Genomic DNA, 15486 nt, shown 5'->3' with positions numbered 1-15486 from the left:
CATTTTCATAAACATACCCAAAAATATGCTGTCATTAGTTGTACCAAAAGTTTTAAAAAAACTACACATCATTTCACATTTCCAGAATATACCTATTCATGTGGTTGAAATTCAAAATCACAACTCATTCTTATATAATATAAGAATAAGAATAAGAAAATTGACAGAATTAAAATCAAGATTACGAAAGGAAAACTAGCCGTTAATGCCACGCTCTCGCCTCACCTCCTTGCCCCTTGATTGATAAACTGAAGTAACCATCACAAATAGCCTCACGCAGAGAGCAAAGACACGCAAGACACACTCACAAACGGTGAAAATTGAGGGGGCAAAGAAGCAGAATTCAGAGCCTTTTTGTCCTCATTTCTGCTCTGTTTAGGCGTCTAACAAGCCTGCTTTAGGTGGATTCAAGGTTTTGGGATTCGAGATTTAAAGTGTCCAATCAACCCTGTATCCCCGCGATTTCAAGATAAAGGGGAGAAAGATCAGAGGAGGAATGGCAAGTGCAGCACACAAGTGTCAAGAGAAAAGGAACTGAAAAGTGAGATTCTCCTGGGTTTTTCTCCTCCTACTGCAAATGAGCCATGGGTGAATCTTCAGCTTGCCTTCTCAGATCGTTTTCTCAACCATCTCAAACTTCCCAAGAATCTCCTGAGGTTTAGTTCAAGAAACCGTCTTCGTTTATTTATTTTACTTGTTTTTCTATCATGAATCGTTAGATAAATTTGTGTGGTTTTGGTTAGGGCATGTATTTTCCGGTTCCGTGTTAATAATGCCATGGAGTTATGATAGAATTGCTAATTTTGTTCCGCTGCCGCTTGAATTTGGCAATTCATTGAGTCTAATATTTTTCTAATCGTTTTTTGCTGCGTATTGCTGGTCGATTAATTCTTCTGCTCACGGGGTAAATAACGAGTCCTAACTATACAGTCCAAATCCAGAACGCCTCAAATGGTCACTCTAATCCATCAACTTACAACGTACTGTGTAAATTTTGTGAAAAGTAGGGGTGGATACGCCTAAAAGTTAAATGTTTGGAGAGAAAATATTTCTTCATTATTAAATTAGCAAAGCTGCTCTCTCCTTCAGATTAATAAATTTTTTATCACTAGTATTGAATTCAGAAAGCAGCTTCTCATGCACAATCTGGACCTGTTTTGTAAACTTCTGTTGTACTGGAAGATTACCGTTCCTATGATTTGTTCAAGTGCGGTTGTGGCAGTTATCTAGCTGAATGTTACATTTGCACTTAGGGGAGGTATTTTGAAGTTTTGTGTTAGTGTATGACTTTTCTTCCATTTTACATATTCGTTTAATCTGAGTCTTAATTCATTTCACCACCGATAAATTGAACTCTAGAATTCCTTATTCTCAAATTTCTGGATAGTGCAATAGAAATTGGGTAGATTGTGAGAAAAATGCCTGGACACGAGTTCTTGAAATGGATTTGATTATGACTTTGGAAGTTTATTACTTAAAAAGGTGAAATGCGTGTACCTGGTTGCAGGGAGATCCTCTTCGCCGTGCCCTCACATCATCAGTTTCATTTGGGAGATTCGTCTCTGAATCATTGGTCTGGGAAAAATGGTCATCTTTCAATCAAAATCGCTACTTGGAAGAAGCTGAGAAGTACTCAAAACCTGGTTCTGTTGCTGAGAAGAAAGCTTACTTTGAAGCCCACTACAAGAAAATTGCAGCCAGGAAAGCTGCTCCATTACTTGAGCAACAAAGCGCAGCTGTGGACAATACTGCTGCGGTAAATATGCTTAATGGGGATCATGATGATTCTCCTCCTACAGAGATGGAGCCAGCACAAGAACATGAGCATGCCAAAGTTGAGGAGGTACTGGCAGAAGATACAATCAAAACATCTGTTGTCTTCCCGGTCGATGCAAATCAGCAAACTCTTCCTAAAGAAAGGACTATAGAAAGTACCCAAAGTAAGGAAGTTGAACTAGCAACAGAACATCCTATTTTTGTAGAAAATGAAGTCGAGACATCAAACCAATTTCAAGTTTCCATGAACAGTCATGATAACATAGAGGTGAAGACACACTCCAAGGTAATTGTACTAAACTTACTAGCTTCTGGTTACATACTGAATTAGCTCTTTTCCTTCTTCCATATCTAATATTAATCTTTTAGGATGCTTGTATTATGGGAGATTCAGCTTCGTCAGAGAAGAAGGAAGCTGCACTTTCTTCTGGAAAGTTGTCAAAACATGATAAAAAATCAAAGAGTCAATCATTCACCAAGTCAAAAATACCAATTTATCCAACAAAAGATGGGTATCTCGGTACCTCTAAGAAGACAGAAAATCAATCTTTGGAGAGGAAGAGATCAACTCCGAAGTCACTTCACATGTCAATAAACTTTACTTCTCATGCTTATGATCTCAATAAAATATCATCTCCAGCATCGAAGAAGAATGTTGACTCAAGGCTATTCAAAGGTGTTGCCCAGACATCCAAAGAGAGCTCGAATCAACGAACATCAACCAGGGTGCCTAAGTTTTGCCAGTCTTCTAATGACATTCCTTACTATGATTGTTAGTTTGGATAGTCCATGATATTATCTTTTTTTATTTTCTTCCAAATGCAGGCATCTGTCAGTGGAATTTCTAAGCGTCTATCAGCTGTTCCTCAGTTAAACAAGGAAAGGTAATAGCCTGCATAGCTTCCATAAAATCAACTATAATTCAAAAACTATATAAGAGGTCCTACTCTGTTTGCTTAGATTATTGTGTGCCTTCTGTAATTTACTCTTAACAGGACTAATGCTGTACTGGATCAGTCAGTCTCTTGTAGCACTTCAAGAGACAGGGTACCAAAATCACCATTGGTGCAGTAAGTATTATTTGCTAGTTTTTCCCTTTTTCTAATATTTAATGCTTTGTATGCTTAGACTGGGTGAAGAGTAGGGGATATGTACGAGATGAATACAGGATTGTTCTCAGTTGATTATTTTACTTGATTATAGATTCTGATTTTGAAAAATCTGTTTTTAAGATGTTTTCATTTGCTTTTGTATTCAGATAATAGATTTTTTAATAACCAAAAAATCCAAAATCCGTAATCACCCAAAGAGTAAATTTTTGTTGATTCTAATTATTCTCTATAATTAATTTCTGTAATTAAATTTTGCAAAATCTAATAAAGTAAACGAGAACAAGGCCTATATTTGGATTTAAGGCTACATATTGTGCATCCTATAATGTTTAGTATGAATTATGAACCCTGCTGTACCTTTTCTAATCTGCATTCATGCTGATTTCAGAAAACTTTATCTTTCTACATTTTTAAGCGATAACTTTTCTGATCTCAAGTATCCATCCTATTTTGTTGTTTTTATATGCTGATAAGCCACAAGACATGTTCAAGTTTAATGAATTTGCAACTACAGTGTCACTGGTTTAACTTGGTAAGAGCTTTTATGTTCTTTATTGAACTGTTCACAGCATTTCAAAATCTAAACTTACATCTGAAAGCAAAGCACAACCTCCTGCTACATCTTCTTCCTTCAGCTTAAGGAGTGAAGAAAGGGCTTCTAAACGTAAAGAGGCAAAGTCTAAGACTCAGTTTCAATCGAATCTTTTCTTCTCCTTTAATTTAGTTTCATTAATTGTTCTATTTTTTTCTGATTACTTGTTCATTTGCTCACTGGCTACTTCAGTTCTTCCAGAAGCTAGAGCTGAAACTGAATATGACGGAAGCCAAAGAGGAACGACACCAATCGAAACATAAGGTTTTATGCTGATCTATCTGGTTGTTCCAATAATATACAACAGTAACATAGGATGCTTTGAGGATTTAGATGCAAATCTGTCAATTATTTCCTGCTGATGCCAAGAATCATATATATGGCTAATCATCAGAAATAGAGCTTTTGGCTTGATAAATTGTCTAGCTTATTAGCCAAATTTGAGAGAGTAATATGATTAGTTCAAAGGACATTGGAATTACCTTGTTTTACCTTTGCAGGGGAAAATAGTCAATGATACCATCAACATGTGCTGGTCTATTTCTTCTAAAATGGATGCAAATGCCAACTTGCCTTTGGGGAAAAAATCAGCTGGTATTGCCATGAACAAGGTATTTATGTTCTATATGTGACGGCAGTTGTTGCATGTAGTCTAGGTGGAAGGTTGTTACGAATTATCTCATCCTGAGAACTAGAACCTCCCACTTTGTTTGTGCTTTGTGAGTGAGAAATAGGTGATTGGTGACCATTATTATCTTTGCAGAAATCAATCTTGTCATGCTCACCAAAAATTGAAAGGAAGCAAGCATCATTTGAAGCTCACAATAACAGTTCTAGACCACCTTGGAGACTCTCAATGAAGACTGGTGGCTTCAGAGATGCTGCAATAAAGAACCCCTGGCCTCCAGCGTATTCTGCAAAATCTGTTACAAAAAAGACTATGCATGAGAATACTTCTCCAAATATCCAGCTTTAACTGCAAAAGCGGCTCCAATACTTGTGCATCTTGAAGATTGATTAGCGGAGAATAGTTTGCACCCTGGAGCTACACTTTTCTTTTTTCTAAACCAAAGGCAATTGCGAGTAATCTGTTGCTTGTACAATATTAAGTGGTTGCATTCGACATAAGATGTTCAATTTGTGGAAATGTGGCATTTTTCTGGGGATGTTAGCCGTGAACAATTCTAAAACTCTAGTATTACGTAGATGTTTATAATACGAGATAAATTGCCAGACAAATTGCCTCTCTTCTTCTTCGCATTTGGCGACTCACAGTCCTCTTTCCCTGTGTTGTTTTATTTTGACACCGGATGGGAGGTTCCTACAATTATGCTTGCCCTTAGGGCAGGAACAGAAATCTACTTCTGAAGTTAGTTCAGAAGTCCTTTTGGTTTTTGTAAGCTGTCCCTTTTTCCTCAGAAGTCTTTTTGCTTTTTTAAACTGTTCCCCCCCCCCCCCCCCCCCTTTTCTCTTCTTAAGGCATCAATAGAGCAAAATTAACCGTATGGAAGCTGAATTCTGTCAATAATTCGAGGGGATCAGCCAAGTTAAAAGTCAAGCATATGGTCACCGAAGCATTACACTAATTAGAGGAAGAGGAAGCTGGTTTTGGGGCCAGTAGAGAGGTGGAGTCCTAATTTGGATTTGGAAGTCCTTAAGATAGATTTTGCAATCTCTCCTCTTCCCCTCTGTTACCAAAGTTGAAAATCAAACATACGGTTACGAAAGGATTACACTAATTATATCAAACTGGTTTTGGGGCAGGCAGAGAGGTGGAGTCCTAGTTTGGATTTGAAAGTCCTTAGGATGGATTTTGAAATCTCTCCTCTTCCCCTCCGTGACCAAGAAATTGTTGTGCTGAATTATACGCATGCTAACCAAGTAAGAATTGCGGGTTTACGAGCAATGAAAGATGCTCAAGTGTTTCCCTAAAATTGAAAGAAGCGTAAGCTTTGTTATGCATGATATACTACCAATAGCATAATACGATGGATCGAAATCATGTTCATCAAATTGGGCAGGGGGCTTTTACACTCCAGTTAAATTTCAAGGCGCTTTACACGCCAGTGCACTAGATCGGCAAGAGCAATACAGCATTCTTCTTACAAGATGAGGTGCCTTGAGTTCAGATCACACTATGAATAGTCCTTGATCTATGACTGGATATTCCATTGAATCAAAAGGATACTCAAAGTCAAACTTCAGTGAATCGTACAAGAAGGTTGGAACTTCAGTAGTGAGCTCTGGTTCACTGTAGTTAAGAAATTCTATACCCTGAGGACCAGTACTCACCGGTTGAAAATCACCTTGAAGGGAGCCACTATGGAGATTCTCATCCCAAGATGTATAATCTGTTCCACTAGCAAAATTTAGGCTTCTCCCTGCAGATTCCATGCCACCTTCAAGATTCTCATCCAAGCTATGGTTGTTCATGCTGCACACCGCACTTTGGGTTGGCTTAAAAGCTTGATTGTTTGTTAATTTGCTCCCCGGTTGAGCAGAGAAAAGGTCACCATCGCATCCTGCAGGAGACAACTGTTCCATTCCCTGGCTTCTATTCTTCACGTAGGCAGGCTTCATTTCAGCCTCTGCAAGTTTATCTCTATCGATGCTAGAAGGTCTAGAATTTGGAGAGGAACTGGGTTGTACACAATCGAGTTGGATATTTTCGGGAAGATAAGTCAGTGGTAAAGTATTAAACCCCCTCTTTGGCTGGAAATGTGGCCTGCGTTCTCGACTGAATTGAGCTTGTGAGGTTTCTTCATTCCAGGGATACTGTTTGGGGATCACTGCAGCAAATTCCAAATCCGAATCAAATTGGCCAAAAGAGTGATTGAGGCTCATCTTTTTACTGCTGCTCTTTTGAGGATCAGAACTCTCTCCATCTATAGCTTTCTTGGGCTCTTCCATTGGCTTTGGAACAGTACACTTCAGATCTGCCTCGTGCATTTTCAAATCAACATTTTGAATCATGTTCTTGTTTCCCTGAATATTATAACTGCCACTTGCAAGATCACACTGTTGCTTATTGACTAAATCATGAAGGCAGTGATTGCCATTAGGTTCCTTTGCAGAGATATCTGAGTCTTTCATCCCTCCAAAGGAGGTTGTTAGCTCTTTCTCTTTCTGCAATCTTCCAAGGTAAAGCCGATACTTCTGAACAATGATGAGTATCTCCATGAGAACATTTTTAACATGGCTGTGCAACTTAAATATCCACTTCAAGTTTTCATTTCAAATAACTACCAGAAGGCAACTCACATAGAACAGACAAATAATGCAGATAAAAACCTTTTACATGATGCATCCAGGATGAGATAAAGGTCAAATGTTGTGGAGAGAAAAACTAATGCTAATTTGTAGATGGCATGAAAAGGTTCTCTCTTGTGAAACATGGAAAACGTGGCCAAGGGAACCATATTCTTCACTACCATTAGTAGCAGCTTTGAGATTGTTTACCTGTAAGTGGCTGGCTACATTTTCTCTTGTTAACCATGGAACACCCATTAAGTCTAGTATTTTCTTGGGACCAACTTCTGTAAAACACAAACCAAAATCATTGTTCCTAATGCAGTCAAGCAGAAGTCATCACAAAAGATTAGGCTAATGTATAAATGGGCTATGACTTTCTTGGAAAAATAGAAGTGTTGCTAACTTACTATCAAAACCAATCTGATTCACAGCTTTGACAAATTTCTGATGAAGGTCTACCGTCCAAACTACTCTAGCTTTCTTAACAGATGAAGGATCATTGCATTCTCTATCGTCATGCTTTTCAGCTTCTTTTCTTTTTTTCCCTGAAAATGAATCAATTCCAGAAGGCAAGCGTCTGTCCTCAGACAGATCAGAGCCATTTTTCATCAAATGGATTTCGTCAATGCCTTCATGAAATTCAATATCTCTGACCTCGTGTATCCTTTTTCTGAAGACATGCTGCCATATGTTTCGAAGTTCTTTCATTCTTATTGGCTTAAGAAGATAATCACATGCACCATGTTGGACACCTTTCATCACCCTGCTTGTTTCTCCATCAACAGACATCACTGTGAATTCCATAAAACAGTATAAGTATTAGCATTTTAAATTGACAACATATAAATAGAACAAAGTTCCAAATATCAATGACAGAAAATTGACTTATGACAGGAAGATCCATTTCCAGTCCAACATGCTCCAGAAGCTTAAAACCATCCATGTCAGGCATGTTAACATCACTGATAACAATGTCGAATCCATCTTTTCTTTCTCGAAGCAGGTTCAAGGCCTCTCTTGCTAGCCCACATGTTGTCACTGAAACACAAGCAGATAGTGGACCCGGAATTATAAAGTAATTGCAGTATTCTTCATGCATACAAAATTTAGTTGTTTATACAATCAAAAGGAATGAGGTATAAGATGGCATAATCCAAGAACCTCAACAGCAATAGTCTGATTACTGCAGAAGAAAGAGGAATAAAACAATTGAAAATCATATTTAGGCCACCTAAGCATTTCCATGCTAAAACATAAGGTTTAGATCTTGATCTCGGTAATGATTCTATCACCAGTTAAAAGGGCTCCCCCAAAATGCTGCACATAAGGAAATCAACTTCCAAAGACAATATACTTTCCATTGTGCACTAACTGATATAGAGACACTCATCGGAATAGAAACATGATGCAGAATAATCTCACTAGAACTTAAATCCAATTGTAATGGAGAAGCACCTCTTAAACAATTTCCGAAACCTCGTTTAGAACCATTGCAGGCTATGGATTGTATGCTTAGATTCGGTCACAGAAGAGGCACACTAGTTGGTTTAAAATATAAATTCAACAGAACAAGAATTAAAGGACAGAATTCCTGGTTTGCCGGTACATTGAAGTTGAATTAAGCACAAAATTTATCCCATCAATTATTACTGTTTCTCTTATTGTATTCTTTTTCTATCTTTGACATTTTTTAGGATATTTTTCTGGTGAATGCGTGATGGATTATAAAATGTGCTGCTGAATGCAAGAAAAGGACTCTGCAGGGGAACCCATAAAGTATGTTATTTGAAACTCCCCAAATTTAGTAAAGGAATCTGGTGGTCAGGCATTATTACAATATACTATCTGCATTAAGGTTTTCTGTTGGTAAAAACCGATGTTGGTTTCTCCAGTGGCACCATGAAACATCTTAATCTTCACAAGAAAGACAAATATGTGAATATATGCTGTGCATCACAACTAACTATAGAGAAGTTTGAATGCGACCTTGACTTGGCAGAGGATCTGGATCTAGGTCTCGGCTTCCTTTTTTTTTAAACAAGAATGTGTTTATATGAGTGCTTGGATTGTATAAAGTAGCACAAAGGCTTGAGTTAAATACAGTTTCAATATGTGCAGAAGGAATACAGACTCTCATCGCAGTCCCCTCCATGATTGACAAATAAATCAGCAGTATCTGTTGATATTCAGCCAGGCAGCCTTCTGATGCTAGTCAGATTGCACTAAAACAATGACACTGGGATTCCTTATCATCGAAGTAAAGTTGGCTTTTATTGACGGCAAAAAGTTGCTTAAATCCCTATCTTGGAACATAGCAAATTATTATCTTTATTACTGATAAATCATCGAACTATGTGCTAGGCTAAACAAGATCTTCACAAGACACTTTGAACCTCAACATCAATCATCTCTCTCAGCTTTTCCACCAACAAATGATTGTAATATACACATATCTAAAATTCAAAGCTTAAATACCACTAGCTTGTAAAGGAATAATACTACACATATGCCTAGCATCTTCTGGTCTGAAAACCATGAATCACTATTTCATGAACGGTATCTATTTGCAGCTTGGGATTTCACTTCAATTAATACATCACAAGAACTTCTGTTAATAAATTTGGCTTTAAACTTCAACTCCCATATAGAGGACTACTTCACAGGGAAAGTCTAGAAATGACTTATCTTGCTATCAAATTGAAGCATTTAAGTGACTCAACCAGAAAACTAAATTTGCAGGTCCAGTGTCTTTTCACCAAAAAATAAATAGCAGTTATTCATGAAGTCAGAAGAACAAAAAAACTCTCTGTAGCGTAGCAAATGAAGGAGGAATCAAGAATAAAGATTATATATTTCATATTTCTTCCGATCATGATACGAAATTCCAGATCAAGAAGCACCTTAATCGCTGTTACTTTCAGAGGAAGAATTATAGAAGTCACATAAACTGAGAAAGAGATAAACCAGCTTTTGAAGTATAAACCTCAATAGGCTATACGTTTAGTAGTTCGATAGTTATAATGGTTAGTTACACAAAGCAGAGAGACTATCATCAAATAATCCCATAAAACACTTTAGTACCAAGAAAGGACACAATTTAGATAGATCCTACATACACGTGCTTTTAAATCAGTTCTAACACAGAAATGTCCAAGGAACAGACTGCTATCAGCCCAAAACATAAAAAATCATGCTTAAAAACAACAGCTCATGAGACCAGAAATGAGGAAAATGAGATGATATAGAGTATGATTTTACAAAATCACAGACAATAAGTCAAAGTAAACTCGAGGGTAATGGTTAAACGAAACCAAAACCTTCGTAGGAACACTTCTTGAGCATTTTCTCAAGAATTTTGAGCCAAGTAGGATCATCATCGACCACGAGAACCCGCAGACCTGCAGGAAAGGCATCACTTCTTGGAGAGGAAAACCCGGTATTCTCGGTGATCATCATCAAGAATTGGCTCCTCCGGATGTTCAAAAATTTCAGTGGAAACGCAAGGCTTAAGAGCTAGGAGGGGGGAATCATGGGAATTTAACGAAAGTGGATATATTATCGGCTAGATAATTGTTATAAATAGGTGCAAGTGAGAGAGATTAAAATGGAAAGAATGATGCGGTTCTCTTAAGGGAAGAAGAGAACACAACGAATATTGGCGCCGGCTATTGCTTGCTGCCAACGGTCCCAGAGTACTTCCCAGTGGAGTGGACACCACAATTTTTTTTTTTTTTTTTTTGTTTCACTGGTTATTTTTAGTTAGGTGTGTTTTTGTGAATATTTTTTAGCTGCATTGTTTTTTTTGTTCTTTCATAAGCATTGCATATTTTGTAAGATACAAACGCGGTTAAAAACTACTTCCTGGAAATGGTCTACTATTTAATAAAAGCTCCATTAGAACATCTTTCAATGACCAACAAATTTCTTTGTTTTCTAACTTTGGTTTTTTGGGGGCGTGAGGTGGAGAATGGGGAGGGGAGGATTCACGAGGGTACTAAAATGTAATGATTTCTTTTAGGGTGTAGTAACTTTTTGATCTAAAACATTAGATTAATATATATATATATATGTGTGCGCGCGCGCGCGCGTGTGATGCATCTAATCTCGCTAGTATACATATTATTATTAGTATATGAATCTCTCGTGCTCAGTTAAGGAGACGGAATGTAAAGCATTGTATTTCCTTCTCTTTCTCTCTCTTTATTCCGTAAGTAAAAAATTAATGCATTGTGGATCAAAATTAATGAAGGGACAAAATAAACGAGAATATGACAATTAAGTTTCAAAGGTTACCTAATACAAGAATGCCGCTTATGGCATTGCACCAAGAGTTTGATAAAAGAATAAATTTAATTCCATATCGTATCTGATAAGCATATTTAATGAGGATACGCATTTGATTCTACTATAAGACTTAAAAGGTGGAGTTTGAGCTGACATAAGCCATCAAGAAGCTAAAATCTTGGAGTTTTAATGTTAAATGAAAGGGTTTTTCTAACGAGTGTCGTGTGAGTATTCGTTAATACATTATATTTTATCGGACCTATCACGTATATACACATGCTAATAATAATTATTACTTTTTCTTATTATTTCTTCTGTATAAAGCGTTTATACACTTTTCCTAATTATTCCCTTTACATTTATACGCATTTCCCAACTAATTTTTATATTTTTAAAGATCTAACACCTAAAATACATCTTAAGGAATGTCTGTATATAGGGCATCCACTAGACAGACCATAAATGAAAATAGAACAATTACATTTCCTTGTCCTAGAATTAATCAATTGGAAATCCACATTATCACGTCGTGCATGAATTGTAAGAATATATATATATATATATATATATATATATATATATATATATATATATATATATATATATATATATATATATATATATATATATATGTGATGATTTATTCCCCCCAATAGGTGAGAGAGGTTTATTCTGAGCTAGGAGGCCTAACTTAGTGCATTCCTTAAACATATGAACAGTTAAACACCGGTCTCCTTCTGAATCCTCATCGTCAACATTAACATCGCATAAAACTCTGGTAGTAATCAGAGTCATAAAACTATTATGTTTGGAATTATATGTTCCCCACTATCCGTCGATGGCCCCGCACTCAAAACTCCTACATGCTTATGCCTTGATCTATCAGTATAAGACAGAAAATTATGATCAAGATTAAGGGGATAAATGGCATGTGGGCCTAAATTCAGTATTTTTTTTTTTTTTCAAGAAAAAACAACCCCTCAAAAGGTGTACTAACAAGAATAAGACAAGCATCCATCTCGAGCTAGCAATTCGTATCCTGGTCATTTTATCCACATCTTAGCAAGAAAGTTCACGGCAAAAAATGTTGTGCTAATGCCTTGTGGACATAACATTGGCCAAGACGAAAGAAGTTGGCATGAGAGGTAAAGTGCTAAATCTCATATAAGCGACAAAGATGTTCAACCTCAAGCTACAATCATCAAGCAATTTCTCATGAGAAAATTCAAAATCATTGATACAGCTTCGCAAGAGAAATGCATGCCATGCTATATATGTTTAGGGGTGTAAATTTAGGAAGTTATTTTAGTTGGTTTCATACTTTCATGTCGGAAAAAGCACTCCGGAAAAGTGTATTAACAAGAAGACAAGCGCCCATTTTTAGTAGTAATTCATATCCCAGACATTTTATCCAATTGTTAACCGGAAAGGTGACAGTCCAAAAGAGATGAAGTTATTATAATCCCCTGTACATTTAACCTTGACCATGAAGATATCGGGACAGGTATTCATCAGCATCCAATCCGAGTTAAACTTTTTCTACTCTCAAGTCTCAAACAAACTGCTGCTGCTGCTGCTGCTGCTTAGTTAAGTCAAACCATAAAGCTGCTTTGCTTTGGTGCAAAACCACAAACATCCATAGACTAGCTTGAGAAGAAGATGGTCGGTCCAACTAGAGACTTCTTTTAGGTACATGCTTTTGGGAAAATTATGCTTGCTTGATTAAAGTTCAAATACATTGATTTGATCAAGGAAATAGAGATCACATGCTAGTGGTGGATGAATCTCGCATACCTTACCGGGCTATTAAAGCCGTTTTACCCAAAATATGCATGCTTCTTCTAGATAATAATCATTTAACAAAAAAGTTGCTTTGGCAAGGGTAGAGGAGGAGGCCGCCTAGAGCCCAGGTGGCCGCAGAGCTATCGTACTTTTTGGCCGGAGAAAGGGTTTTGAGGAACGAATGGTTCATGAGAAAGAAAAGAAAAGCCCTTTTCGTTGTGCCTTTACATTTCACCAAATTCCTTGACTTCTTTTTGTAACGAGCCAATTATTGATTACCAGTTGTAAACCTCAATCACTTCAAAGCTTTCATGGGTAGAGCCAAGAAAGAAAAAAAAAACACAGTAACTTAATTGGCTAGATCCCCTCAATCATGATTGTATGGGTTGAAAGCACCCTGTACTGGTGTACTTGTAATTGACGCCAGGCTCATTCACTCAAATATTCTTTGTTTTATGCGTTATGTGCTTCCGTGCTAAGTGTGGCAACACCTGCAATCACGAGACGGAGCCCCCACCTTACCGCATTTACCCTGACAAATCAAAAAACGGAGTTTAAGATTTTCCTACTTTCCTATTCCAAATGTAAGCTGCAGCAGCAGCAGAGCACAACGCATCCCTGATCCCTGGCCGGTTAATTTAGAGACCTTCCTTACTTTCTTTGTGTTGCTGTCTCCATATTCCCGGAGCGCGACTTTCACAATCTGGTAACCTCTTTTTTTTTTTGTTTAATAATTATCCTTTTTTTGGCCAACTTGAAAGTAATCGAGAGATTCCTTAATTAACTTATTCATCCATCCATTTCAATGCGCTTCCTTTGCATCTTTAAAGGCCGTCAGACACATATAGCTATTAGCAGTGGCATCGAAACCTCATTCATTATTATTTGAGCATATCATAATTCATTCACTGCCCATGCATAGCATGCTGTACATGCAAGCTTGTTTAGTTCCTTGGTGGCTTGGATTAGTGGCCAGAAATTTCTTGATTATCAATCATGGAACGGTGGTCAAATTCATGGGGGCAACAACCAATTGAATACTGAGTTGGGTCATGGTAAAGGGTGTCAGGGACTCAACACGGACTGACACAGTTGAGTTGAGTCCACCATGATGATGATGCAGTGCAGAGACAGAGAGAAAGAGAGAGGAGACTGAGAGGACGTCGGAGGCAAGGTGTCATCTCCTCGAAACATTTACTTTTCTTTTCAATCTTTTCAACAAAACGAGAGGGCGGGGGGGGGGGCGGAGGGAAAAAGCCTTAGCAGGGGCTGCCTCCAATCTGCTTGCAGTTGTAAAGTAGTAATCCACTTTAATTTTTGGAGTAGCGGTACCGCGCATGGTGGGACCGATTCTGACACGATTTAACACTAATTAAGTAAGTAGAGCTGAATTTGTTTTGTTCGTTAGTGGACATCCCAGCCGATTAACTCAACTGTTGTGACTCGTGAGTTGATGTTCTGGACCCTGATGCGGCCTAATCTGCATCGCAAAAAATAAAATAAATCCACAGTGCAACCAAAAAAATAAAAAAAAAGATGGATTAGATACAGGGCCAGCGTGGGAGAGACTATTTGTGTTACCGATTTTTTGGCTCGGTGGTCACTGCTAATTACTTTAAGTTCCATCAAATTATCGATTTTTTCCGATGAAATTTCTACTTTCATCGACTTCACTTCCCTCTAGATTATGATAGATTAGCACTTCCCTCTAGAATATTACTATTAGGACAAAAAAACGAAAAAAGTAGGAGAGACTGAGTTTGTTTGGATAAGAATTTATTTGGATGATTTATTTGATCCAGTTACTGTAGCATTTTTTACGATGTGATGTATGTGAGATAAAAAGGTGATTGGAAATTGTGTGTGTGATGTAAGCAAAACAAAATCTGAAATAAATCTTGCAAACTTTCTTTGTCCAAACAAACTCACTGGTTTTGAGTCAACTTTTGTGCTCGTATGAATTAGGTCTGAGACTTGAGAGAAAATTTTCAACATGGAGTTTTCAGATTTTTACGTTTTGAGAGTGGGGTAGGAGGGGGAGCTGTGATCTGAAAAGCCACTTGTTAATGGCTATAAAAGGGAAATGCCCACTAACAAGTGCCCCTTTACGTTAAAAAAAAAGACAACTATTTGGTGAACCCAAAAAAAAAAAAAAAAAAAAAAGAAGAAGAAGAAAATGAAGATGAGCATGATTGGTTATTAACAATGCGGGAGGATGAACTCCTTTCAAGTGGACTCCTCCTTTTCTTTAATTTAATCAAAAGCAAGAATTTTTACATCCCCAAACTTAGGCCTTAGGCCTCGCTCGTGTTATTTTTTCCTTGCCTATTTATTCTTCTCAATCCTTCCTTAAGAGAGGGAGGGGGGGGGGGGGGGGGGGGGGGCCTTTTTAGTCCCTAGTTACCGCTAGCACATAATTTGATTTGATTCTCAATGGCAACACCATCACTATTTATTCCGACCCAAGAATATGCGACGGAATGAAGAGTGAGAGGCGGCGCGGTCTCTCTCCAAAGTGAACTTTCTGCTCTCTTCTCTTGGCTGCGTTTGGTTCTTCGGCACTTCATCAAAATCGAAATTGCCAATAAAAAAAAAAAAAAGAGAAAAACATCGATGTGGAGGTTCGAAAGGGACTCCTCTCCTTCTTCTATTATATATTATATATTTATATCTAAGTGTCATCAAACA

At 37.5% G+C, this 15486-nt stretch overlaps 2 protein-coding genes across 3 annotated transcripts; one reads left to right on the top strand and one right to left on the bottom strand.

The window, feature by feature from the left end:
- The first annotated feature begins 179 nt into the window (after positions 1-179).
- Positions 180-4719, top strand: LOC113717654 (uncharacterized). Of its 2 annotated transcripts, XM_027242428.2 has the most exons (9): positions 180-656; positions 1508-2062; positions 2146-2502; positions 2602-2660; positions 2772-2846; positions 3458-3560; positions 3673-3744; positions 3981-4091; positions 4244-4719. In XM_027242428.2, exons 1-9 carry the CDS (start codon positions 585-587, stop codon positions 4454-4456), a joined length of 1617 nt encoding a protein of 538 aa, XP_027098229.2. In that variant the 5' UTR covers positions 180-584; the 3' UTR covers positions 4457-4719. The 2 variants fall into 2 exon arrangements, with proteins under 2 accessions (XP_027098229.2, XP_027098231.2); XM_027242430.2 differs by lacking the exon at positions 3981-4091.
- Positions 4720-5519: 800 nt separating this feature from the next.
- Positions 5520-10396, bottom strand: LOC140016821 (two-component response regulator ARR11-like). Its single transcript, XM_072070802.1, has 5 exons — positions 10050-10396; positions 7618-7770; positions 7140-7523; positions 6940-7016; positions 5520-6636 (listed from the first exon to the last, which is right to left on the bottom strand). The coding sequence occupies exons 1-5, from the start codon at positions 10186-10188 to the stop codon at positions 5611-5613; spliced, it is 1779 nt and encodes a 592-aa protein (XP_071926903.1). The 5' UTR covers positions 10189-10396; the 3' UTR covers positions 5520-5610.
- Between the last annotated feature and the right edge of the window lie 5090 nt (positions 10397-15486).

Source organism: Coffea arabica, chromosome 11c (assembly GCF_036785885.1).
Source record: "Coffea arabica cultivar ET-39 chromosome 11c, Coffea Arabica ET-39 HiFi, whole genome shotgun sequence".
NCBI lineage: Eukaryota > Viridiplantae > Streptophyta > Magnoliopsida > Gentianales > Rubiaceae > Coffea > Coffea arabica.
This window is presented reverse-complemented; position numbering and strand designations above follow the sequence as displayed.